The 27,800-nt window shown below is 48.0% G+C and overlaps 1 protein-coding gene across 4 annotated transcripts in view; it reads right to left on the bottom strand.

The window, feature by feature from the left end:
* Positions 1-27,800, bottom strand: part of ARHGEF9 (Cdc42 guanine nucleotide exchange factor 9) — a 240,944-nt gene that overhangs the window by 120,419 nt on the left and 92,725 nt on the right. The window contains exon 1 of one of the 4 annotated variants that reach the window (XM_031944672.1): positions 18,192-18,259. The exons of the other annotated variants lie outside the window; for them this stretch is intronic. Coding sequence (XP_031800532.1) covers positions 18,192-18,221 — 30 coding nt within the window. The 5' untranslated portion in view covers positions 18,222-18,259. Of the gene's footprint in view, positions 1-18,191; positions 18,260-27,800 lie in introns of those variants that run through there. 4 annotated transcript variants of the gene reach the window in all.

The following is a 27,800-nucleotide window of genomic DNA, read 5'->3' as shown; positions in this document are numbered from 1 at the left end:
TGTCCAGTTGAGATATGTGAAAGGCAGTTGAAGATACAAGATCGGGGCTCAGCAGAGGGTTGGAGCAGGAAAGGTAAATTTGAGCAGCAGCAGCAGAAATGAGAATTCAATCCATGGGAGTAGGTGAGATCACCGAATGAAGTGGTCTAGGGGGAGGAGAACAGGCCTCAGGGCTCAGTCCTGAGGAACACCTATGGTTCAAGGGCATGATCTAGAGAAGAGTCCAGCAAAGGACAGAGAGAGAAGGAACAATCAGAGAGAGAAGAGGTGAATCAGGAGAGAAGGGTATCCTGAAATCCTAGAGACAAGAGAGGATCAAGGAGAAGGTGGAGCAAGAGTGTCAAAAGCTGTGGCTGCAGGTCAAGGAAGATGAGGTGAGAGAAAAGGCCAGCTGAGGATATCACTGACAAAAACAGACAAAGAAACAAGAACCAGTGTGAAAGGCCTTGGTCCATTCCTGGTCAGAGATGCTTCCCATTTTCTTCTGACAGACACGTGCATCGTTCCTCACGCACACACTCACGATCCACCCATATTACCGGTCAGCCCCATCTGCACCAAAGCATTTCCAGCTGGTCTAATACCGGTACTTGTGCTTTGTTGTATATTGTGCTAACAGGCAGTTTACTCTGCAGTGCTACTTGACAAGCCAACGATCCTCTGGGTTCTGGGTGGAGCTAGCTCGCCACTGTGTGTCACCCCATCTATTTGGCAGCTGGGTGGCACAGTGAGCCAGAAAATACTGGGCCTGGAATCCGAAAGGCCGGAGTTTAGATATTTAACTTAAATGTGTGACCCTGGCAAGTCACTTCACCTGTCTGCCTCAGTTTCCTCACTTGCAAAATGGAAATAATAATAGCATTTCCCATCCAAATGAGATCAGATCTGTAAAGCACTTGGCACAGTGGCTGGCCACAGAAGGTGTTATCTAAATGCTTTTCTCTTCCCCCGGGCCTGTATTTCTTAGATCCCCAGGAACAAGAGGATGCCATGAGGCAGGCATAGCATTTCAGGGAAGCTATTGCTATTCTTGCTGTGATCGCTGTCCCTGATGGTCCCAGGGGAGACTGGAGGTGCCCCCTGCCTGCTCAACCTGTCCAAGCAGAGTGGTTGCCTGCTGAGGAGGGTCATCAGCCCCAAGGCCCATGCAGGAATGGGCCCCCTCCACAGGGCTGGGGGAACTTGGCCTAACAGATGGAAACCAAAAAGAGAAAATTAGTTGCAGAAAGCAAGCAGAATGTAATTGAGGGCTCTATTCTTCCCCCAGAGATAAAAAGCCCTCACATGTCAGTAATCCCCAAGCATCTTTCCGCAGAATCTTCTCAGCAGCTCTAGGAAGTGGGCTGGAATTGTAATTCCCATCACAAGGAAACTGAGGTTCAGAGAGGTAAGAAGTTTTGCCACAATACCTCAGCTAGATCATGCCAGATCTGATGCTTAAAGTCAGGTCCCCCTCCCTCCTCAAAGCCCAGGGTTCTGCATCTGGGGGAAACTAATCCCGCCTGAGCCAAACAGCAGAACTAAGATCGAAAGGCAGAAGGTACAAAGGCAGATCTGAAAAAAGGTCTAACGATCAAAGCTATCCCAAAGCGTTGGGCTGGCTACCTCGACAGAGAGCTTCCCATCTCAGGAAGTAGTCAAGAGAAGGTGAAACAATCATTTGTCGGGGATGTTATGGGGAGCGAACCCGATGTTCTCTGGGGCTTCTATCAGATCTGACATGTGGTGATCTCTCTTAAATGTGGAGACTAACTGCCACCCTGCAGTCAGGAAATTGGTCTGCCCCATTGGTCCATCAGGAGCAGATCTAGGACTCTCCCCATGGCAAGTGGGGACAAAGTAAATGAATGAGGGGCAAGACAAAGTGTTGACCTGGCTACTTTATCCTGAATCGGGCCCCATGACTAACCCCGCTTCTTCTCTTTGTGGTCAGGAATGGACTGACCCTTTTGTCTATTGCCGGGGTCAGCCCTAGTTCAGATTCCAAAAGCCAAGGGAAGCTTCTTCCTTCGTAATAAGAAGAGCTGGTTACAATTTACCGCAATCATTTTATCTGTGCATCACCACCAGCCTGTGAGGAAGGCCTCATTTTTCAGATGAAGAAACTGAAGCTGCAATTTTCAGCCCTATTCAGATAGCTCCTCGGTATCAGAAATAGTATCTGAAATTGGGTGACTTGAGCCCTCAAAGATTTGCACAAAATAGCCAAGGTTCAGCGATTGAGAGCAGGAAGGGACTTCAGGAGTTAGGCCCACTCTTTGCATTTCGCAGATAAGGAAACTCAGGCCTGGCCTAGAGATACACAAGTAGGAAGTGGCACAGGAGAATGTGCGCCCCAATTCTTCTCCTTTTACAAAATGGCCTCCTGTTTTCTTCACCCCAGCCCACCGAGGCAGGGATCAGCTTTACCATTTTCCAGTGAGGAAATTGAATCTTCAAGAGGCACATACAGCGTGAGCTGAGCTCATACAACTAGGAAATGGAGGTAAGCCCTGCCACGTGCACATGTGCATCTCCTCCTCCAATGTCACATCTTGGTACAGAACTGAGGCTTGACCTCTCCAAAGCCATGCCGGCCCAGCACAAATTGCCAAGTTCTCCCAAACAAATATGAGCCTGGTAAATAAGAGAGAAGCCTCGCTAAGTGGATTTAAACCTGCTTCAGTTTACACCACTCACTGTATAACCTGAAGCAAGGTGCCACCTGTTTCCTCAATTTAGCATGAGGAAGAAGGTCAATCAGATCCCTAGATCCCTAGGTTTTGTCTTGGACGAGGTCCCATTTCTTCCCTGTGTCTCAATTTCCTCATCTGTAAAATGGAGTTTCTGAGATTTCTTATTGCAGGAGATCTAAGATCCTCCAATTTCAATCTTCTGACCACAACTTTGGGCCTGCTACGGCCCAAAGATGCTGCTAGCACGGCTGCAGAGAGAAGGCCCTATGAACATAATGAAGGACCCTTAAAGTCTTGAGTTGTAAGTTCCAAGGCCCTGCTGTGCCGCACTGCTTGAAGATAAACTCTGTTCCCTAGATTCAGTTTGGGAGGGGGGAACCGGGGAATCGACATGATCTTCTCTGGGTCTTGGGGGAAGCAGGCAGGAAAGATCGGTAGCTAAACCCCTTGAACAAGGCCAAAGTTCCCTTTCCCAAGAACTGCATGAATTCGCCGAGGGGTGCCTCCCCTGGGTTCCCACCCCGCAATGAATGAATCAGTATCAAATGTCAGGAGGTGGAGAAACTTTAGTCTTCTCTATCAGCACAGAACAAAGGCCACCCACCCCTAAACAATGAGAACTTGTGCAGAGTCACACAACTTAGCAGGTGCCTGAAGCTGGATCTGAAGCTATCTTCTAGAGCATCTGCATGTACCTTTCAGTGAAGTGAAAGGATAGTAAGAGTATCTGATCTCAATCTTTTTGCTTTCAGGATACTGCTAACCTTAAAAACAAATCTGAGGCCCTTCCAAAGAACTTGTGTTTAGGTGGATTGCCTCGATCAATTTACTGTATTTGAAATTAAACATCATGGATTTATTATGAAAATCATTTTGGCCTTACGGACCTCCTAAGACCATACTTTGAAGATCGCTGGCCTGGATCATTCCAAGGTCACTTTCAGTCTATCTATTAGAGCAGGATGACTTAAAACTTTTCCCACTCATGACCTCTTTTGTCCCAAGAAATTTTTATGCAAACCTAAGTATAGGTTTATAAAATAGGTATCCAAAATTAAACATTTACTGATAATGAATCATACTTTTGTGACCCCCCCCCCCCATAAGGGATCATGAACCACAGTTTCAGAAGCTGGGCGTTATAGGATGCTTTGATTCCTAGGCTGATATTATGTCTTCCCTTAGGAAGACTCACAAGATCGGTCTCTTATTGTGGGGATTGCAAAACGGATCATTTGTGTGCTGCTATGGACAAAAAAAATATCACATCCGGGCTGCCAACCTGCCAAACTTAACTATGGTCTGGCAGGGCCCGGCAGCCCAGTCTGTGAGGATGCGTGTGGGTCATCTCACAAGCCTCTGTCAGGAAAGGAATACAACCATGTCCCATGAATACAGAAAAAGCCGTGCGACCAGGGAGGCTCAGATATGAAATCTCTTGTTCAGGGTCGCACAGCCAGAAAGGATCAGAGTCGCACAGCCAGAAAGGATCAGAGTCGCACAGCCAGAAAGGATCAGACCTAAGTCTTCCCGACTGCCCCCATGCCACACGGCCTCTTACTCTCCTATGGCTTTTGGGGAGGTGCCGAGATGTGATTTTACTGCTGCTAGGGTATTCCACATGAAGACATTTCCTCAACCCTTGCAAGCCAGGCACTCCATTAGACTGGGAGCTCTTTGAGGATAAGAACCATGTTTTTGTCTATTTCCAGTTTGGGCAAAGTTCTTGGCATACGTTAAGTACTTAATAAGTGCTTGTTGACTGAATGACTTACTGACTACAACCAATAATCATTCTTTGAGAGTGGCTTGGGAATCCAGAGGTTGATGGGTCTAAGATCAGACAGTTAGCATGTGTCAGGGGCGAGTCTTGTGGCCAGTCTTCCTGACATCAAGCCAGGCTCTCTCTCTGCTATAGCACACAGCCTCTCTCTCCTGTGAGAGTACCTGACATAAGCCCCACTTCCCATCAAATCTATTCTCCGGGCCCACTTTCCATCCCAGAACAAATCTTAAAATCTAGATTTTGACCTTGAAGCCAAGACCCCAGAACAAAGGATTTGAGTAACCTTGGGAGAGATCTAGACCAAGCACAAAGACCAGATCATGAGAAGAATCCTGGCAAGTCCCCTTCCTTCCTTGGACCTGTTTCCCCCTCTGCCAAAAAGGGGAGTTGGACTCAATGGCTTCCAAGGTCCTTTCATGCTCTACATCTTGGAGCTTAGGTGTGACCTTGGGCACTAAAGTCCCTGTTCCTGGGCCTCATTTTCCTCCATTAAACTGAGGGAGTTCCACTTCACAATCCCTATGGTCCCATGTGTGACCTGGGACCAGCCACTTCCCATCACTGGGCCTCAGTTTCCTTCTCTGTCAAATGAATGGGTTGGATTCAACAGTCTCTAGAGTCTATAATGGTTCTTTCATCTCAGGAGAAGCGTCAGGGAATGGGCAAGGTATGCCTATTTCTGTTTGGAGAAAAGGGATGGCTACAGATGCTCCTTTGAGATCCCTTCCCGGGCTACAACCCCATTCTCTCTCCTAAACATAGAAAAGCCTTGCCCTGCCAAGGCCTCATAGAGTAAGCCCTCACACTATTAATGCCGAGTCTCCCCTCTGAATAACAGCTACTGTCACTCGATGTATGGAGATGCGTCAGCCTTCCCGACAGCCAGGGGCTGTGCCGAAGACCCAAGAGGGCTTGGCTGGGGGTGGGGGGTAGGGAGTGGGGTGCCGGTGCTCTCTAGTGTGTAGGTGGATTAAGTAGTTGCTTTCTGGTACTTGAGGAGTACTGGGAACCCTCCCCCTGTCCGTCTCACCTCCTCCCCAAATATCCCCTAGCAGCCAGCCAATCACTCTGCCTAGATGCCCGCTGTCCCTCTTGGCAGGAGACCGAAATAGCTGGCCTCTTAAAGCCACTTTTCTTAAATGTCCCATTGACTATCAGTGTGGAAAGGAAGGGATAGGAGAGATGGAACACCTGGTCCAATGAATTCATTTTACAAGTGAGGAAACTGAGGTCCAGAGAGCTATTCTGGTGGAATCTCAGGAAAAACAGGCTGCTGGGCCAAATCCTGACCTTTCTTTATCTGAAGTCTAGACTCTGGTATTCAAGGCCCTCTACAGGCTGGCTTCAACCTACCTTTCTAGCTTTGTCCCTCATTCACCTACCGGATATACACAAATCCCTTGGCTCCAATCTGCTCGAGGGCAGGGGCAATTTGCTTTTTATTGTTCTGTCCCTGGGTTCTAGCACAGTGCCGATACCCTTCTCTCTCCCCAGGTTCTCCTCCTACCTGTCCAAGCACTCCTCCTTCTCCTAGGTTGGATCCTCTTCTAGATCACGTCCTGGAATCACCCCCATATGGGGTCTTGTAACTATGTGGGGATCACGAAATTCTGATTTATTATCAGTAAATGTTTGCTGTGCAGCCTATTTTATATGCCCACATACCTGGGGGCACGTGAAACTTTCTCAAGAACAAAAGGGTCACAAGTGGGAACAATTTCTTCACCTGGGGAATCTCATCAGCTCCCATGGATTTAACGCCCATCTCTACACTGGTGCTTCTCAAATGTCCCCCTTCTGTTGTTCCATGAAGTCCTGGCCCGACACCTAGCACAGCGTCTCACTCAGAGGGGCCTCGGCAAACCGCTTTTGAACAGAATGTTATTCTTAATGGCCCTTATTAATGAAAATCCATTTGGACATAAAGGCTGAGGAGAGAGAACAGACAGGGCTGTTCCGGGGAAAGCCAGCCTTCTTTAACCTTTCTCTGTGTGTGACAGCCCAGCAGAGGATCTTTTTTTCTTAATTACCATTTGGATTCTCGGTTTGGAGGTTGGATCATCCGCGTGAATGTGTCTCATTTGCTCCTGAGTCACTGTAGGCCTCCCAGCCCCTTGCAGCGTCCTTACTTCCTGTGGTGAGCTCCACTGGAGGCCGGGGGCCCTCTCTGGGCCATTTATGTCAATGAGGAGTGGGGGCAACAAGCAACTAGAAGAATGTTTGTAGACTGACTACTGGACCAATGATTACCTTCCCCTGCTCCCTCTTGTCTTCCTACCTTCTCTTCTGGTGCTGTTATCCCCAGGATTCACAGGGGCTGGCACCAGCTCCTCTCTCTCAGTTTTTACCTGCAAAAGTCCCTTACTTCATTCAAGGGGAAAGATCCAATGGTGTCTCCATTTCAGCTACCTCTGGGGTAGTAGGACTCCATGAGATAAAGTGCTTAGCATAGGGCCTAGCACACGATAGGTCCCTAAAGAAATGCTTCTTTGGCTCTTCCTTCTTCCTGTCGCCCTACCTGCTGACTGGGGCAGGAAGAGATCAGGCTCAGAAAGCCATCCAGCATAAGGAGAGAGGTCACATGTAGCTCATGCACACTAATAGATAAGTAACTGGCACCCGGCAAGGCCCTCCTCACTTGGGGTTGAGATAGGGATGGAATGAACTGGTCTTGTAGTTTCCTCTGGCTGGGGGGTTGCTGGTATATGTTTAACAACGGGCTCTCCAAAAGTGTGGGCAAACAAGAGTTTTCCACTTAATCTGCATGATTAACATTTATTCTACCTTTCATAAGTCGAGGAAACCAATAAAACAATCACTGTACCCTGAGGGGTAGAGATTTCCGGAATACTTTTCTTGGCAAGTCAAATAAACTAGCTCCAGCTAGTTTATTTGTCCTACTTCAGGGTGTTTCCAGAGAACACCAGAGCTGGAAGCTAAGGCACCAGAAGGCATTGAAAAATGACTTAGCGCTGGGGTCTCAGAGGTCATCAGCTACTCTAAAGCTTCTTATCCTGTGGGTCACAAGCCCATGTGGGTCACTGGCACTGAAGGTGGGGATCGGGAAGATATTGGGCCACAGTAACAAGTATCAAGATTTAACTCTTTATTGTAAAAAGCAGCAAGCACATCCACCTCATTCCTACCCAAATTTCTTTCCTCTTTAAGAAAAGAGCAAATTACATGTATAGCAAAGAATTGTTGAAAAATAAATTTCTTTATGATTTCTTATCTGTAAGCGTAGTAGACCTATTTAATATACCTGGGGTCATTTAAAAATTTCTCAGGCAAAAAAGGGTTGCGAGTGGAAAAAGTTTTAACAAACTCTAATTGGACTCTTTCAACCCAGCAAAGCAGGCCCAAAGTGGTCACACAGTTGCCAAGACGGCGGTTCCAACTCCAGTCCTGTCACTTAGATGGGATGTCCTTCCTTCTTTATGGTACTGCCTCCGAGAGGCCGAGAGGGCTAGAGGGAAACGTCTCCAAATGGACAATCCCAGACTGCCCACAGCTCCACTGAGAGATACTGGTGCCCTGCCCCCACGAAAGCTTCCCTTCTCTTTGGACTCTTGATAGCGAGCCACTGAAGGTTTAGGGCAGAGTGCCACATATTGCAACTTGGGAGACAGAACATATATCTCTCTAAAAGGAGCTTCTCAAGTTCCCTTCCCTAGAATTCACCAGAAGCAATAAACTTACTTAATTCTTTTGTTCCAGTAAAAATCTATACTATTTAAATTCATTTTCAGGTCCATTAAAGGAGAGGCAGCATGAGCGTTATCTCATTTTTACAGATAAGGCAACTGAGGTTAAGAGGAGTGGGCTCAGAAATGGTAGACTGAAAGCCAGTCCTTCTGACGTCACCTCCCCCCCCCCCACTTCCTCACAGTGACTCAATAGTCAATACAGTAACTTTTGAGACATCCTGCATGTCTATATATAGGTCAGGCAACCTAGAAATGTGCCCACACAACCAAGACCTAAAAAATACATATATCGAGGGATAGGGCATGAGACTATGATCCCAGATTTTTTTTTTAAATCCTCTTCTTTGAAGGTTTCCCGGGGGACTGATTTGTTAAGTGACTTGCCCATGGTTACACAGTCCCCTTCCCTCAGTGTCGGAGGGAGAAGGCCATTACCAACAAGGGGATTAAGGAAGACTTCCTAGAGGAGGTGGCATTGGAACTTGGCTTTAAAAATTGGGAAAGAAAGGAATGGGAAGCTGTGTCAGAAGGCACCACGGATGTTGGGGAGGGGGGGGGAGGGAGCAGAGTGGAGTTTGATTCAGCTAAAGGATAGGTGGTGGTGAAAACCAGACTTTGTTAAGTTGGAAATAGAGGTAGGGCAACATTATAAGGGGTCTTGAATGCCAGAGAAAGGAGGCCGAATTGTACACAGGAAGCCATTGAAGGATTTTGAGGAGAGGGGGCACAAAGAACATTATGAGGAGCAAAGGCAACAACAGTAGGCAAGCATATGGCAACTGAGGAGAAAAGCAGTGGGGCTCGGTGGATAAAGCGCTGGCTCTGGCACCAAAGGGCTTGGATTTAAATCCTGTCTCTACATCGTACATATTAACAACAGCATCACGTGATGATCAACTATGATGGACTTGGCTCTTCTCAACAGTGTGGTGATTAAAGGCAATTCCAATAGACTCGGGATGGAAAGTGCAATCCATATCCAGAGAGGGAACTACAGAGACTGAATATGGAACGCAACATAGTATTTTTCATCTTTTATGTTGTTACACAAGGGTTTACAAAAATGAATGTCGAAAACGATCTTTACGTGTATTTGGAAAAATAAAATACTAATTAGAATTTTAGAACAAACAAATCCTGTGTCTGGTGCCGGATGACCTTGGAAAGTCACGTCACTGCTCTGGGCCTCAATTTCTCCCTCTGTAAAATGGGGAGAGGAGTTGTACTAGGTGTATCTTCTGAGGTCCCTTCTAGCTCTACATCCTATTTTCTCGTGAAACAAACAAGAGAGCACCTCTGAATGATGGGCAACGTTCACCAGACCAGGGTGAAGAGAAGAAAAAATCTGAGGAGCACATTTGAGTGAGCTTAGTAGTCAGGGGCTCTATTTCTCACATCATTCTGTGAGGAGACCCGAGGCTGATCACAGAGAGAAGAGGAGGCTCTGTGAGGATGCAAAGAACATGCCATTTAGAAATAGGAGATGCAGGTTCAAAACCTGACTGAATGCTGATTGATTGACTTGCCTTTCAACAATCCATCGAGACAGGCAGGGAGCGCAGCTAATATTTTCCCCATTCTACAAAAGAGGAAACCGAGACTTTGAAAAGTTTTAGGGCTACAGGATTTTAGAGCTAGAAACTCTGTGGCGATCATACCCAGCTGCTTAGGGAAAATTATAAATCGCCACTTTATCTGTAAAGTGAGGAAGGCCTGAGTTTCTAGCTCTAAAATCCTGTAGCCCTAAAACTTTTCAAAGTCTCGGTTTCCTCTTTTGTAGAATGGGGAAAATATTAGCTGTGCTCCCTGCCTGTCTCGATGGATTGTTGAAAGGCAAGTCAATCAATCAGCATTCACCAAGCCCGTACTATGCCAGGCAGTGTGTTAAGTACTCTGTACGTGCTGAAGTGCCAAGGAAGTGATGATGGGAATGATAACCCTCTTCCTTTTTCAAGTATTGGTGAACTAACAGTCTTATTTATCCCAGTTTGTTTAGCTGTTGCCTCTCCTCAAGCAGAATGATGCCGAGGCCCTTTTGAGGTCCCTGCCAGTTCTCAGCAGTCTGTGTTTCGATACCCGTTCTCATTTCCCTCTTCCTCATTCTCTTGGTCATACGTTCCACGTCCCATTCTGGACAGAACAGAAAAAAAGAGACCTTCTGGTGATTGGGGAATAGGGGAACAGGCCGGATGGAGCACGACTAAGAAGACAGGAAGAGGAAAGATGCAGAGGAGGACACGAGCGGTTCTCCGGATGGGGAAAGACGCAGGACCATTCCAACACAAGGAACGATTGACTGAATGGGCTACTGTAGATGATCCTCACCAAGTTTGGCCCTAGGCAGAAATACACACTTCTCCCTCTCTGCAGAGATGGAGAACTACCTGAAATACAGCAGCTGCTAGAGGGTTCAACTTACGTGTCAGCCAGTGTAGCTGAATGCTTTATGGGAATCTGGAGTCAGAGGAACTTGGTTCCAACCCCCACCTTAGAAGCTTACTCCCCATGCAAAACAAATCACTTCACCGTCCTGGGCCTCAGGTAGGCCCATTTCCAAAATGAGAAGGGTGAATGAGAAGGTCCCTTCCAGCTCTACAGCCATGAGCCTATAAGTGACCATGGGCAAGTCACTCAGGCAGTCAACAAGCATTTATCAAGAGCTTACTCTGTTCCAGCACCGAGTTAAGAACAGGGAATGGAAATGACCAGAAAAAGAAAGCCAGTCCTTGCCTTCAAGGAACTTATATTCTAATGGAGGGAAGGGGAAGGAATATATAAAAAGGAAGATGAAAGGAAGGGGAGAGGGCAGCCAGGAGGGACAGGAGAGGGGAAGGCTGGGTATGGACTGGAGAGAAATGAGACAGTGGCTGGCCTGCACACCTTGCTTAAGTGGAAGTTCTATCAAGTCCTCCCATCAAGGGAGAGACCTTAGGGGCAGAAGGTACTTCCAAAAAGCCAGTTCATCTCCCTGGGCCTCTCTCCTCTTCTGGAAGTTCTATCCCAGCACTTAATGTAAACCATGGTTAAATGAGCTTTTGGGGCCTTGCTGGTTCCCACTGAGCTTGCAGTCCACTGAAAACCCCAAATCCTTTTCAGAATACCTGCTGCCTAACCATGTCTACCTCTCCCAGCTTACACTAAGGGATTTAATCTTTTATACCCAAGTGCCAGACTTCACACTGAGCCTACTGAATTTCATTTTCGGCAGATTCAGCCCATGGCTTCCCTGTCGAGATGCTCCCCGATCCTCCCTGGGACAGAGTCGAGATGCTCCCAGATCCTCCCAGCTGTGTATTCCATGCAAATATGGTAGGGCCGCAATCACCCCTTTCTCCCAGTCATGGATAAAGCTGTTTAGCAGAGATTCCCGGGGCACTACATGGCAGACCTCTTGCCACTTGGAGATGGCCACGGACACCTACTCTTTTAGGCCCAGCTACTGGGGGAATCCACTCGATTGTAACGCTATCACTTCGTCTATTCGGCAATGAAGATGATAGGAAACTTAAAAAAACCAGAACAGAGGCGATTCTGCACTGGTTTGACGCGACTGTGGGAATGCCGCGCTGTGTCTCGTCAGAGGAGTCCCCAGTGTTCAGGAGTCGTCACTCTCAGCTGTCATGTTCCTGACCAGATACGCTCCCTGGATGACCCTGGCCAAGCGTTCCTCTGCAGCAACATAGGAAGTGCAGAGCAACTCAACATCAGGCAAGTTTCCAAATGGTCAGCGTCCAGAGAGGGGATCCAGCATCACCAGCAGCCAGCAAGTAGAGACTGGGGGATCACTGCCTGGGGCTACTTCCACAGGATTTGCGTTGGCCTTTCCGGAGTCCTCCTCTCTCTGAGGTTCCGGGATCCCAAGATCCTCAATGACATTAATTCAATCAACATTTATTAAGTGACTAAGACGTGCCAGGCACTGGGCCAAGTTCTGGGGATACTAATGACAGTCCCTGGCCACGAGGAGTTTACAATCGAATTGGGGAGCAAATATATACAAAGCAAGCTATGCCCAGGAGAAATAAGAAGTCATTAAGAGGGCAGGATGCTCTGAAATGAAGAGCACTGTGGGACTTAAAGCAAGCCAGGGAAATCAGTAGTTAGGGGCAAGGAGGGATAGGGGGAAGGCGTGCAATTACAGCAATAGAGCTACGAGGTGATGAGGGCCCGCACCGGCCTGGGGGCACGGTCCCCGACGACAGACAGGAGCACATTTGCAAGATGGTTGCAAAGGTGAAAGTGCCAAGCTGGATGAGAGCTGGGCCCTGGGAGGTAAGAGATAACGAGGAGTTCAGAAACACATCTGGGTTGTGAGCCTCGGGGACTGGGAGGTTGGTGGTGCCCTCTACAGTAACAGAGAAGGGGGAGAGGGTGACCCACAGTGTCAAAGGTCACAGAGAAGTCAAGGAGAATGAAGATTGAGAAAAGGCAACTAAGAGATCCTTGGGGATGTCTGAAAGAGCAGTTTGGGTGAATGAGAAGTTGAGTTGTAAGGGGGGAGAAAGACTGAGAAGTGAGGGAGGAAGTGAAGGGGCCTGGGGTGGATGGCCTCTTGTAGGAGTTTGGCTAGTGAAGGGAAGAAGACATCCGGGATGATCAGTTAGCAGGACTGAAGGCCCAATGGAGGCCTTTTTCGGGGTGTGGGGAGACACGGGGATGTTTACAGGCAGGAGGGAGAGCACAGAGAGACTGAAAATCATCGAGAGTGGAGATGAGATGACAGAGAGAGGGGGCGATCTGCTGGGGGAAACAGGATGGAATGGAATCCTTGGAACAAGTACTCACCGGCTAAGTGGCAGCCATCCATGCCCCACCACAGCCAGTGTCTACTGGTTAGAGTCAAAAACTCTTGGGCTGAAGGGAGTCTTATAGATAATCTAATCCAACTCCGTCTTACAGAGGAGGAAACCGAGGTCAGAGGGAAGTGATTTGCTCTTGGAGTCACACACTGACTCCAAGCACTGAAAGCCAGCTCTGTGGCCTTCCAGGCCGGCATATACTCGATGCTACACGCAGGCCCTGTCTTATGCTTTTGGTAGATATGCAAAACCTCAATACCGTAAAAGCCAACCAAACAAAAAGCTTCTGGGCACCTTGCCCTGTGGCTTTAACTTCCGTCCTCTGCGGCCACGCGGGACAAACCTGATCTCCCTTCAAAGACTGGAAAGACCTTCCAGGACAACTGTCACTCTCCTCTTCCCCGGTTCCAAGGGCCGCTCCTCTTCTGGATGGCCCGGTCCCCTCACTATCCTTGGCCGCCTTTCTCTGGACCCACTCCAATCTGGCAGTGCCCTTTCTACAATATAGTGCCCAGAAGGGAAGGCAGACAGTGCTCCAGATGGGGCCGAACGCAGTGCCTCCGAGGGGTCGGCTATCCTGCCGGGGCCAAACCCGAGATCTGCGCGTACACACGGGGCCACACGGAACTGGCAACAATTCCAAATTCTCTGTCAAAGACATTCTTCAGAATCGGGCAATTCTGGCCCCCTAGGGTAAAATGTCTTTGGAAAGGAAGGTTTCTGAGCAGCTGCTGCTGCTGTCAGAGCCCTTATCCAAAGTCCATGCCAAATCGGGCCCTGCCAAGATACCATCTCTCTCTTTCCAGACCACCTTTCAATGGAGTTTTGGGCAATGGCCCAGTTGGGGTTGCAGAGGAGTGGCTGCACTCAAGGAGATCGTGGCAGCTGTCATTTCTTAAATACATAAGGGATGCTAAAGTTCTTTTCTCACGATTCCTCTGGGTAATAGGTATTGCTGAGAACGAATCCCCTCGTCTGTCAGGCACAGAAAGTGAGCTTTAGAGGCCCAACGTCAGCATGAGGATCGAGAGCCCTGTATTTCCCGACTCCATCAAGCTTAAGGCTCTTGTGACAACATTAGCAGGCCTGTCAGAGAGGTCAGAAGCGGCACGGTGCAATAGAAAGGGCCTTGCGCTCAAAACCGCAACCTACCTCCAACACTTTGCCTCTGTTTATTCATGTGAAAAAGAAGAGGTTGGACTCGATGGCCTGTCAGGTTCCTTCCAGTTCCAGCTCTAGGATGCTGAGGTAACACCATCCCAGCCTCCTTCAGTACTCACCGGAACAAGCCCTCCCGATGAAGGTTAAGAGGGAGGCAGACGAGGGGCTCGAGGAATCATCACATCTGGAGTTGGAAAGAACCTTGGAGACGATTTAGTCCAACGGCTTCACAAAGGGGAAAGAACTCACCCGAGAAGACACGAGCAGGAAGGGCCAGACCCAGTATTCAGACCCAGCTCTTTCGCTAAAGTCTTTGGTACCATGAACTGTTTCAATGCCAGAATCCAGTATGGATTTGCAATGAACATCATGTCAAAGAATATGGTCATATTAACATCTATGTTGCTGCTCTACCTAAAGGACCTTTCTCTCGTCTCCACGGCTGAAACCTCAGGAAGACTCATCTTCACAAGTTCAAATCCAGCAACAAACACTCACTAGCCGTGTGACTCTGGGCAAGTCACCTGACCCTGTTTGCCTCAGTTTCATCTGTAAAATGAACCGGAGAAGGAAATGTCAAACCACTTCGGTGTCTCTGCCAAGAAAATCCCAAAGGGACTCATGAAGAGTCGGATACAACTTAACCACAACAAAGCATATGATTGATTATTTTCCCTCCCTCATTCATTCATTTATCCATTCATTTCTTTCCTTCCTGATTCCCAAGACAGGGTTCTTTCCCTAAATGGTCCATTACATTGCAGAACCCTCCTCCTCCTGGCATGGCCTCAGCAATCCCTCTTCAGCCACTTTGCTCCTCCTTGGTAGGCACTTAATAAAATTTGAGGTGTTCGCGTGGGACTTTCTTCAGTGCCCAACCAAAGGGAGGCAGTGGTGCAGATCACAGCGGGTCAAGGGCAGAGAGCTAGAGCCGATGACTGCATTGCAGCCTCTTTCCCGGGTCCCCTTCAGGTTCTCTAAGGAACGAAAGGGGAACTGAGGTCTGGAGCCCGCTTCGATCTTTGATGCCCAAAGCCTGTGACGCCCCTCCTGGATCACAGCTGTGCCGGAGGCCTGCCCAGCCCCAAGGCCCAGCCTCTGGCTGCCCAGTCCATGCCAGAGCGATTGGGAAAGGGCGAGTCAGACCACAGAGAGGCAAAAGAGGGAAGACAGACCGAGGTGACCTCTGCACAATGACAGTAAGCACAAGCCAACAGTCACCTAGGAGCTATGGCAGCCGGAAGGTACCCTGGATGGCATCCAATTCAAGCCCCTCCTTTGACAAAGGAGGAAACCGAGGCCACAAGAGGTGGAGACTTGCTTGCTCAAGGTCAAATCCTAGTCATGTCGTGAGGGGCAGGACTACGGGCCGGGCCGGCGCCGTCATCACTCTGGAGGCCGCTCGGTCCGGCCAATGCACCAGCTGGCTCTTTCACACATGCATTCACCCGGGCGGTCACATGCCCACATGCCGCCACATGCTTATGAAGCAGCACACTGGGATAAACACACATGCACCTGTACACACACAGCCCCTCCGCGCATGGCCGTGCGGGCAGCACAATCACGCTTACAAACTCTGGCCCCCAACGAACCACAAAGGATCACAGAATTGGGAGGTGGAAGGGACCCGAGAGCCCACCCATTCTACAGAAGAGGTGAATAAGCCCCCAAAACATAAAATGACTTACCCAAGAAGGAGCAGAGCTGAGATCTGAACCCAGCTCCTTTGCCCCTAACCCAAGGCTTCTTCCACTACGCCACCCTGCCCAGACGGCCCCGCACACATATGCATGTCCTTTTGCGGCCATCACAATAGTCAAATGCCCCGAAGCTGATGTGGCATGTGCACACACGCAGGGAAACAGGCACATGCCCAAACCAGACCCGTACCCCGTCACTCAGTCAATGCTCATTTGCCCCAGAGGGACAAGTGATCTCCCGTGGAACAGCACACATACAGAGACGTCAACATGCAGCGTGTGACCCTGAGAGACACAGGGCTCGGACCCCATCTGCAATTTCCCTGGTGCAGGGACTCCCTGGGCAGGAACCTTCCTTGCTGCCTATACAGTACAGTAAAGTGACTTGTCCAGGGTCACACAGGCAGAACTTGAAACCAGGCTTTCCTGACTCCCAGCTCCCTAGTTACTGCCCCGGGCTTACTGGCATCTAGCATTTATACTATTTTAAGGTTTGCAAAGCTCTTTCGGTGGATTCCGGATGCTGCGGGGAACCTGCAGCCCATTGCTGGCTGTCTTGGGGGGGGAAGAAGGTAACGGAGGGAGGGGAAAAAAGTGGAACTCAAAATCTTACAAAAATAAATGTTGAAAACTATCTTTACGTGTAATTGGGAAAAGAAAATACTATTAAGTGGGGGGGGAAAGCACGTTGTGGGAAACGGGGCCTTAGATTTGCAGTCAGGAAAACAGGTTTACATCTTACCGCAGACACACACTAACTACGATACTGAGCAAGTCACTGAGGGCCTCAGTTTCTTCATCTGTAAAATGGGGGGGGGTGAATTCAATGGCCTCCATGACCCCCTCGGAGTCAGATTTTATGATAATGGAGGGGCATTGACAGCTGGGGGGGGAGGGCTCATTGCAAGGCCTTTTGGAGGAGGTGTGGCACCTGAAGGGATCCAGGGGAAAGCAAAGGCAGCACACCGGGAACAACAAATGGGAAATTTAGCTGTAGTCATGTAGAATCAAGCAAGAGGAGGGGCCAGAGGCAGCCTGCAGGGGCTTTCAATGCTGAGCGGGGACTAGCTTTATCTCGGGAGCACTGAGAAGCCGTGGGGAGCCGTGGGGGGCCGTGGGGGGCCGGGGCAGCTTCGGAGGGCAGCCCGGGAGCAGCGGATGTGCCCTTTCAGCGCGCCCGGTGGAGGACGGCCAGTGGAGGGAGGGGCTGGAGCCAGGAGCCTCGTTCTGGCCCAGGAGAGTGGAGGAGACCCGGGGCGGGGCCAGATGGGCGGAGGGCCCTCGAGGAACGGATGCCGAGCGGCCGCTCGGGCCAAATCCCCGTCCCCGCGCGGGCCGAGAACCCGTATTGCAAATACACCACGGGCACCCGGCCCCGGGCAGCCCCTCCCCCTCCAAAAAGTTGAATGAAAACGCCCCCTCCCTGGCTCGCCGGTTCCCCAAAGCTCGGGCTGAGGCGACGGTCGGAGCGGCGGGGCCGGGGCGGGCGGATGTGCATCCGGGCCCGGGCGGATCTCTATCCGGGCCCGGGTCTCCGCTCCGGATCCCCGACACCGAGGCCGGGCGCAGCGCCAGCCGTGCGGGCCTGCGCTCCCGGCCGCCGCCGCCGCGGCCGCCGCCGCTCCTCCTCCTCCTCGGGAGAGCGCCTTTGTTCCGGGCTCGCTCTCCGGGAGCCGCCTGGGACGGAGAATTCGGCGGCGCCTCGTCCCCTCCCAAGCCCTCGGCCCCCCACGCCCCACCGCAGAGGCTGCCCCCGGCCCCCCACCCCCGGCCCTCCCGCTAATCGGCCGCAAGGATGGCGAGGACCTGGGAGAGCGGCCAGCCCAACCCCCGCGCTTGATTATAATAACGATACATCCCCTTCCTTTGGCACCTCAAGGCTTTTCTCGCCCCAGCCACAATTAGCGGAGGACGGGGATTATTACTCTCATTTGGCAGAGGAGAAGGCGAAGGCCCAACTGGGAAGTGACTTGCCCAAGGTCACACGGCCAGAAGGAGAGGCGTCGGGGTGGGGGTCAAGTTCCCCTACCCCCCACCCCCCCCACCCCCGCCTCCCACCTCGGGGCGGCCGCCGGTTGAGAACGCAAGCCTCCGCTTTGTTCTGGGCACTTATCGGGGTGGGGGGGAGGGGAGGGGACACTTAATGCCCTTCCCGGGGCCCGGCCCCCTCCTCCACGACCTCCCCCGCCCGGGCTGGCCCCCTGGCTTCAGCCGGCCCGAGCAGAGCGCTCCCCGGGCCTCGAGAAGCCGAAAATGGCCCCGGCGGCCGGCGGCGGCCTTGGAGGAGGCGGCTGCAGGGATGGCGGGATGGAAGCGGCGGAAGAGGAGGAGGAGGAGGAAGCCCCGAGTCCCGCACTCACCATTCCGGGGCCGCCCCGCAGCCACTGCATGGTTGCTTCCCTTCTCTTCCTTTGTTGCCGCTGCTGCAGCTGCCGCCGCCGCCAGTGCCGCCGCCGCCGCCGCCGCCGCCGCTGCCGAGCCCCGAGTCCCAACTGGCAGAGATCGAGCTGCCAGCGGAAGCAGGAGGCACGAGCTGGGCGAGCAGAAGGGCGGGGGAGCACCACCCCATCCCATTCTGGCCTTCCGTCCCGGACAGCTCCCCCACCCCCACCCGGACACGCCGTTCCGCCCCGAGTTCCCGCCGTAGGGCGCCGGGAGGACGGGGAAACTGAGGCCCAGAGAAAGCGGAGGACTTGCCTAGGGTCACACCTAGCAGGCTTCACGTAGCGGACTGTGGCCGGTTTCCAAATCGGTGGGAGGAAGGGATAATGGGGGAAAGGGGATCCTCTAAAAAGGGGGCACATCGGGGAACCTTTTTCCTTGAAGCTGTTTGACCATCGATCCACAAAGACTGGTTAAAGGCCGCCATTCCCCAAGGTGACCGTGTGTATTCCCGGGGGTACAGAGGCACGGAGCCAACCGTCCCTACCCTCCCAGGGCTTTGCCGGGTTGTGGTAACTCATTTCTGTACGTCCTCATTAGTCATATGATCAGGCCGGTATTATAAACCTGACTTGTCTGCCAGACTTGTCAAGGACCGCAAAACCAAGGAAGGACTAAGATTATTTCCATCTTGCAGCTAAGGAAACTGAGGCACACGGCACTGTTACCAAGTGATTTTCCCAGCATCAGACAGCTGGGAACTGTCTAAAGAAGGGCTGGGATTCGGGTCTTCCTCAGTGTGAGCTGGGTGCCCTTCGAGCCGGCGAGCACCAGCTGGCAGCCATCAGCCCCAAGCTGAAAGCACTAGAGGACTGTGATTTGGGCTGTGAAAGCTTTAGCTGACAGCAGCAAGTTCCAGGGCTCTGCATTTGGAATCCAGGACGGCGGTTCCAGTCCCGCCCCCCTGCTACGTGTGACCTTGGACAATAATTGGCTTCACCTGCCGGACCTCCGCTTCCTCACCTGGAAAGCAGTTAGACCACACCACCTCAAAATTCCTCTCCAATTTAAAACCCCATGACCCCCTGTGAGGAGGGAAAAGGTGGCGGAGCACAGGGATCCTTAATTTACTGAGCTCCCCAAACATTTTTTCTTTGCTCAGAGGCAGGAAAGGAGCCCCTCTACACAGAATATGAGCGCTCACTCACTCACTGGCTCGCCACCGTTTGGGGCTCCCGAGACTCCTGCCACTGACTCCTAGGGACCGGCCAGCTGAAAAGGGCAATTCCTGCCAATGGCCCAGAAGTGAGCGTCTCTCCCTCTCTCCCTCTCCTTGCACTTTCCTGCCATCTCCCTTCTGGACAGATGTCACGAGAATATCAAAATATTGCTGGGGCAGAGGCCTCAAGTTGCGTTCCCTTCTGGGGGCACCCGATACCCCACGTGCATTTTCAGTAGCCCTTTACGGGCTCCTGTGAGTTTTTGCATCTTCAGCATTTCTGTGAAGCAAAATCGAGGCTGTCCCATACTTAATAGGCACCTGCTATCTTCATTTCTACAGGAGCTGGGGGCTCCTTTCCCCCCCCCCCCCATTTGAGGAAACCTAGACATAAGTCTAAGGATTTTGGAGCAATTCCAGGAGAGGGCAAAGAGCCAAAGAGAAAATTATCCTCCTGAGGCCAGCTCCCAGCTAGAACCAGTCTGCACACTTTGGAGGGAAGCATCCTGGGTGACATTTTAAGAGACTGTATGGAGGAAAGCGTTTGCCTGGGGTTCTGGAGGCTCTGCCAGTGCCGTTTCCCCGTAGCACTATTTCCTCCTCTTTAAAACTGGGCTTGGGGACGAATGAGGAGAGGGCAAGGAGATGGACTAAATCAGTCAGACGGAAGCTCTTCGAGGGAAAGAAGTGTTTGTTTTGTGACTTTATCATGTATGCTGTTTACTCTAGGTTTTCCCACTCGGGCTACATGGGCACAGTCTCTTCCCGAGTGGCTGGAGTTTGGGGGACTAACTTTCCACAGCAATGAGAGTCTTCTTTTTAGAGGCCCCTTTCCACTCAAACATTTTGCAGACTACATTAAAGTCTTTCAAGGATGGGTAATTTCCTAGGCACCGGTGCTCTCTCTGCCAAACGCGATTCCCCATCTCTCGGAAATTTGGCTTTTGAAAGGTACAGTGATGAAAATCCATCATTCTCCAGCTAGCCTGGTGACAAGCCTCTCTGAATTCGGCTAGGCTAGTCATCACTGGATACCAGGCATACGTCCAGGCCTCCACTGGCCCTTACCCAAAGCTTTCCCAACCGGTAGGACCTGTATGAGCTTAGGCTCCACTATCATAGCCTCAGACAATGCTGGGTCACCGTCACGACGTGGCAAGGCGTAAGAAAGAAGAAACCAGAAGCAAAAATCCCGGCGATGTGGACATCAGATCGGCCAAGATCACGGAGTAGAAAACGACAATTGTCGGAGGGGATGTGGGAGGACAGCAGCGGTTTGTCGGCCAACTTGGAACGGTGCCCAAAAAAGTCACTTAAACGGAACGTGTCCTTCGACCCCATGAGACCACTCGCAGGCCGATCCACCAAAACGATCAAAGAGAGAGGAAATGGTCCTCGATGTAAAATCATATTTATAGCAACATTTTGAGAAATAGCAAAGAATGGGAAACAAAGTGGGTGTTCAGCAAGTGGAAATGGCTGAATTTCGGTATATGTGAATATAATAGAGTATTGCTGTATCATAAGAAATGACAAAAGGAATGGATCGAGAGAAATCTGATGAAATCTTTATCAACTGATGCAAAATGAAGTGAGCAAAACGGGAAAAAATTTTCCAGTGATATCAAGCAACACAAACCATGAGAGACTACAGAACTCCCATAATGACACGGCACGCTTCCTAACTCTTATCAGAAACATGATAGACTAGAAGGGCAACACGAGACATTCTCTGACATGGGCAAAGGAAAATGACTTTGCCATTAGAAATGACAGAACGAAAATAACTAATCGATAGGCGATACCCAAATAAGTAAGGAGATAGTAAGAGAGCCTTTATTGGATCAGCTGCCATAGATGAATTCAAAGAAATAGCTCCTTAGAGCTATTATTATTATTATTATTATTAACAACCTCCCTGAGCCTCAGTTTTCCCCTTTGTAAAATGAAGGGGTTGGACTTGATGGTTTATGCCATCTCTTAGAACTGCCTGCAATGTTACTTGTTGCCCCCACTCCTCATTGGCATAAATGGCCCAGAGAGGGCCCCCCGGCCTCCAGTGGAGCTCACCACAGGAAGTAAGGATGCTGCAAGGGGCTGGGAGGCCTACAGTGACTCAGGAGCAAATGAGACACATTCACGCGGATGATCCAACCTCCAAACCGGGAATCCAAATGGTAATTAAGAAAAAAAGATCCTCTGCTGGGCTGTCACAGAGAAAGGTTAAAGAAGGCTGGCTTTCCCCGGAACAGCCCTGTCTGTTCTCTCTCCTCAGCCTTTATGTCCAAATGGATTTTCATTAATAAGGGCCATTAAGAATAACATTCTATTCAAAAACAGTTTGCCGAGGCCCCCTCTGAGTGAGGCGCTGTGCTAGGTGTCGGGCCAGGACTTCATGGAACACACAGCCTTGCAAGGAACACATCATGCAGCTTCAAATAAACCTAATTAGTGGCAGTCTTAATACAAGGGAAAGCAGCCCCTCTGGATTTTGAATCAGATGCCAGGATTCAAAACTTTCACTTCCTAATGAGAAAAAAAAAAAAAAAATGCAGCCAGGTGCAGAAGAGCGAGTTGCTTCTTCCCTCCTCCTCTCCTTCCCTCCTGCTCCTCTTCTCCCTTCCTCTTCTTCCTCCTCTTCTTGTTTTCCCTCTCCTCCTCCTCTTCCTCACCCCTAGCTCACAGGAGAAGGGGGCCTTCTTTTTGCCAAGGCAAATCCTTCCATAGATGGTTCCTTCTTGTAGCCCCACTCTCTCACTAATCTCTACCCTTTCCCAGTCTCCAGCTCTTTCTCTACTGTTTTATAAACACAGCCATGCATTCCCTCTTTTCAAAAGCCACTCCCTTGATCCATCATGGTTTCATCTCTCCTGGCAGGACAAGGCCTTCTCCATTTCCCTTTACCTCACTCTCTTCCCAATTCCCTACAATCCAGTTTCTAATCTCATCATACCACCAAAACAGAATTACCACTAATCTCTCATTTGCCAAATCCAATGACCTTTTCTCCATCTTCATTCTCCTTAATGGCTCTCTTGGATAGCCCTTTCTCTCTAGGTTTTTCATACACTCCTCTTGCCTCTTTGATGGCTCTTCCTCTTCAGCTGGACATTCCTCCAGATCACACCCTCTAACCAAAGGTGTCCCTCAAGACACTGCCCTAGGCCCTGTTTTCTTCTCTCTCTAGACTACTTCATTTGGGGAATTTCATCAGTTCCCATGGATTTAATGGCCATCTCTCTGCTGATGACTGTCAAACACACCCATCATGTATTCCATAGACTCAGCCCAAGACCCGTAGCAAAGTGTCTCATTAAGAATGGGCCCTCTGGACTGAAGGAGTCCTACCAAACTCCTTTTTACGACACAGACATGGTACTGATACCTAAACCAGGTAGGCTGAAAACAGAGAAAGAAAATTATAGACCAATCTCTCTAATGAATATTGATGCTAAAATCTTAAATAAAATATTAGCAAAAAGACTACAGAAAATCACCCCCAGGATAATACACTGATCAAGTAAGATTTATACCAGGAATGCAGGGCTGGTTCAATATTAGGAAAACTATTAGCATAATTGACTATATCAATAAGCAAACTAACAAAAACCATATGATCATCTCAATAGATGCAGAAAAAGCATTTGATAAAATCCAACATCCATTCCTAATAAAAACACTTGAGAGTATAGGAATAAATGGACTTTTTCTTAAAATAGTCAGGAGCATATATTTAAAACCATCAGTAAGCATCATATGCAATGGGGAAAAACTGGAATCTTTCCCAGTAAGATCTGGAGTGAAGCAAGGTTGCCCACTGTCACCATTATTATTCAATATTGTATTAGAAACACTAGCCTCGGCAATAAGAGTCGAGAAAGAGATTAAAGGAATCAGAATAGGCAGTGAGGAAACCAAACTCTCACTCTTTGCAGATGATATGATGGTATACTTAGAGAACCCTAGAGATTCTACGAAAAAGCTATTAGAAATAATCCATAACTTTAGCAAAGTTGCAGGTTATAAAATAAATCCCCATAAATCCTCAGCATTTTATACATCACCAACAAAATCCAACCAGCAAGAGATATAAAGAGAAATTCCATTCAGAATAACTGTCGAAAGCAAAAAAATATTTGGGAATCTATCTACCAAAGGAAAGTCAGGAATTATATGAGCTAAATTACAAAAAACTTTCCACACAAATAAAGTCAGACTTAAACAATATGGAAAAATATCAAGTGCTCCTGGATAGGTTGAGCGAATATAATAAAGATGACAATACTCCCTAAACTAATCTATTTATTTACTGCTGTACCAATCAGACTTCCAAGAAAATATTTTAATGATCTAGAAAAAATAACAACAAAATTCATATGGAATAATAAAAGGTCAAGAATCTCAAAAGAATTAGTGAAAAAAAAATCAAATGAAGGTGGCCTAGCTGTACCTAATCTAAAACTATATTATAAAGCAGCAGTCACCAAAACCATTTGGTATTGGCTAAGAAATAGATTAGTTGATCAGTGGAACAGGTTAGGTTCACAAGACAGAATAGTCAACTATAGCAATCTAGTGTTTGACAAACCCAAAGATCCTCACTTTTGGGATAAGAATTCATTATTTGACAAAAACTGCTGGGATAACTGGAAATTAGTATGGCAGAAATTAGGCACGGACCCACACTTAACACCGTATACCAAGGTAAGATCAAAATGGGTCCATGATTTAGACATAAAGAACGAGATTATAAACAAATTGGAGGAACATAAGATAGTTTACCTCTCAGACTTGTGGAGGAGAAAGAGATTTGTGACCAAAGATGAACTAGAGACCATTATTGATCACAAAATAGAAAATTTTGATTACATCAAATTAAAAAGCTTCTGTACAAACAAAACTAATGTAAATAAGATTAGAAGGGAAGCAACAAACTGGGAAAACATCTTCACAGTTAAAGGTTCTGATAAAGGCTTCATTTCCAAAATATATAGAGAATTAACTCTAATTTATAAGAAACCAAGCTATTCTCCAATTGATAAATGGTCAAAGGATATGAACAGACAATTTTCAGATGATGAAATTGAAATCATTATCACTCATATGAAAGAGTGTTCCAAATCATTATTAATCAGAGAAATGCAAATTAAGACAACTCGAGATACCACTACACACCTGTCAGATTGGCTAAGATGACAGGAAAAAAATAATGATGATTGTTGGAGGGGATGCGGGAAAACTGGGACACTGATACATTGTTGGTGGAGCTGTGAACGAATCCAACCATTCTGGAGAGCAATCTGGAATTATGCCCAAAAATTATCAAACTGTGCATACCCTTTGATCCAGCAGTGTTACTGGGCTTATACCCCAAGGAGATACTAAAGAAGGGAATGGGACCAGTATGTCCCAAAATGTTTGTGGCAGCCCTGTTTGTAGTGGCTAGAAGCTGGAAACTGAGTGGATGCCCATCAATTGGAGAATGGTTGGGTAAATTGTGGTATATGAATGTTATGGAATATTATTGTTCTGTAAGAAATGACCAGCAAGAGAAACACAGAGAAGCCTGGAGAGAATTACATGAATTGATGCTAAGTGAAATGAGCAGAACCAAGAGATCATTATATACGTCAACAACGATACTGTATGAAGATGTAATCTGATGGAAGTGGATTTCTTTGACAAAGAGACCTAATTCAGTTTCAATTGATCAATGATGGACAGAAGCAGCTACACCCAAAGAAAAAACACTGGGAAATGAATGTAAACTGTTTGCATTTTTGTTTTTCTTCCTGCGTTATTTCTACCTTCTGAATCCAATTCTCCCTGTGCAACAAGAAATCTGTTTGGATCTGCACACATACATTGTATCTAAGATATACTAGGACATATTCAACATATATAGGACTGCTTGCCATCTAGGGGAGGGGGTGGAGGGTGGGAGGGAAAAATCGGAACAGAAGTGAGGGCAAGGGATAATGTTGTAAAAAAAATTACCCTGAAAGGGACCTGTATGTGCATGAATGTTTGTGGCAGCCCTTTCTGTAGTGGCTAAAAACTGGAAACTGAATGGATGTCCATCAGTTGGAGAACGGCTGAATAAACTGTGGTATATGAATATTATGGAATATTATTGTTCTGTAAGAAATGACCAACAGGATAATTTCAGAAAGGCCTGGAGAGACTTACACCAACTGATGCTGAGTGAAATGAGCAGGACCAGGAGATCATTATATACTTCAACAACAATACTCTATGATGACCAGTTCTGATGGACCAGGCCATCCTCAGCAACGAGATCAACCAAATCATTTCCAATGGAGCAGTAATGAACTGAAACAGCTATGCCCAGAAAAAGAACTCTGGGAGATGACTAAAAACCATTACATTGAATTCCCAATCCCTATATTTATGCCCACCTGCATTTTTGATTTCCTTCACAAGCTAATTGTACAATATTTCAGAGTCCGATTCTTTTTGTACAGCAAAATAACGGTTTGGTCATGTATACTTATTGTGTATCTAATTTATATTTTAATATATTTAACATCTACTGGTCATCCTGCCATCTAGGGAGGGTGGGGGTAAAGAGTGAAAAATTGGAACAAGAGGTTTGGCAATTGTTAATGCTGTAAAATTACCCATGCATATATCCTGTAAATAAAAGGCTATTAAAAAAAAAAAAAGAAAAGAAAAGCAATAAATTTTTAAAGAGACCTTAAAAAAAAAAATTACCCTGGCATGGATTCTGTCAATAAAAAGTTAATTAAAAAAAAAAAAAAAATGGGCCCTCTGGAGAGACTTACAGGAACTGATGCCGAGTGAAATGAGCAGGACCGGAGATCATATACACAGCAACAACAATACTGTATGAGGATCAATTCTGATGGACGTGGCCCTCTTCAGCAATGAGATGAACCAAATTAGTTCCAATGGAGCAGTAATGAACTGAACCAGCTACACCCAGCGAAAGAACTCTGGGAGATGACTAGGAACCACTACATAGAATTCCCAATTCCTCTATTTTTGCCCGCCTGCATTTTTGATCTCCTTCACAGGCTAATTGAACAATATTTCAGAGTCCGATTCTTTTTGTACAGCAAAATAATGGTTTGGACATGTATATCTATTTTGTACTTAATTTATACTTTAACATATTTAACATGTATGGGTCTACTTGCCATCTGGGGGAGGGGGTGGGGAGAAGGAGGGGAGAAATTGGAACAAGTTTTGCAAGGGTCAATGCTGAAAAATTACCCATGCATATATCTTGTAAATAAAAAGCTATAATTTTTTTAAAAAGTGAAAGATAAACAACAATTAAAAAAAAAAAAAAAGAAAGAAATGGGACCCAGGGGGAAACTAGGTGTCACAGTAGATAGAGCACCAGCCCTTAAGTCAGGAGGACAGGAGTTCAAATCTGGTCTCAGACACTTAACACTTCCTAGCTGTGTGACCCTGGGCAAGTCCCTCAACCCCAATTGCCTCAGCAAAACAAAACAAACAAACAAAAGAATGGGTCCCAGTAAACTGTTTTTGAGTGGAATGGAATTTGAATGGTCTTTATTAATGAAAATCCATTTTGACATAAAGGTCAGGAAGAGACCAGGCAAGGCTTTTATGGAAAAGGGAGCCTTCTTTAACCTTTCCCTTTTGGTGACAGCTATGGCAGCCAGTGGCCTTCCAGACAAACTTTTGTCTTAATCAGCATTTGAATTTATGGTTTTTCGGTTGGGCCATTTAGGGTTTCCACCTATCCTGCTCTCAGCTGACTTCTAATCTTGCATATCCCTCTACTGACTGAACATCTCCCATTGGATTTTGAATAGGCACCTTAAATTCAACATTGACTTAATTAAATTAATTCATTAACTTTCCTCCTAAACTCACACCCCTCCCAACCAACTTCCTTATTACTATCCGGGACATCACTATCTTCCCAATCTCCCAGTTTCACAACCCAAGGGTCTCTCAACTTCCATATCCAAGCATTTGCCAAGGCCTTCCTTTACCTTTACCACTCGCATATCTCAAATACACCGCCTGGTCTCCTTGGACACTGCCCCAGTCTAGTGCAGGCCCTCGCCACCTGCCTCGAGTCTCTTCCCCACGCCAATCTGATGGAGTCTTAGCTGCTGCCCCGGCTCCAGCATCCTAACTCACTCTTGCTCATGGGCCTCACTAGAACAAAAGAAGCCTCAAAAACCCATCTCTGTCTTTCAATCTCTCTGTCTCTGTCTCTGTTTGATGTTTCTTTATATCTCCCTCTATCTTTACTCTGTCTGTCTCTCTCTTTACCTTTGTCTCTGTCTCTGTTAGTAGAGCAAAAGGACTTTTTCCATGCATATCTTATCTGAGATATACATAT

The sequence above is a fragment of the Sarcophilus harrisii genome, chromosome X, assembly GCF_902635505.1.
Source record: "Sarcophilus harrisii chromosome X, mSarHar1.11, whole genome shotgun sequence".
NCBI classification, from domain to species: domain Eukaryota; kingdom Metazoa; phylum Chordata; class Mammalia; order Dasyuromorphia; family Dasyuridae; genus Sarcophilus; species Sarcophilus harrisii.
The sequence above is the reverse complement of the archived record's forward strand: the minus strand, read 5'-3'. Positions and strand labels throughout refer to the sequence as shown.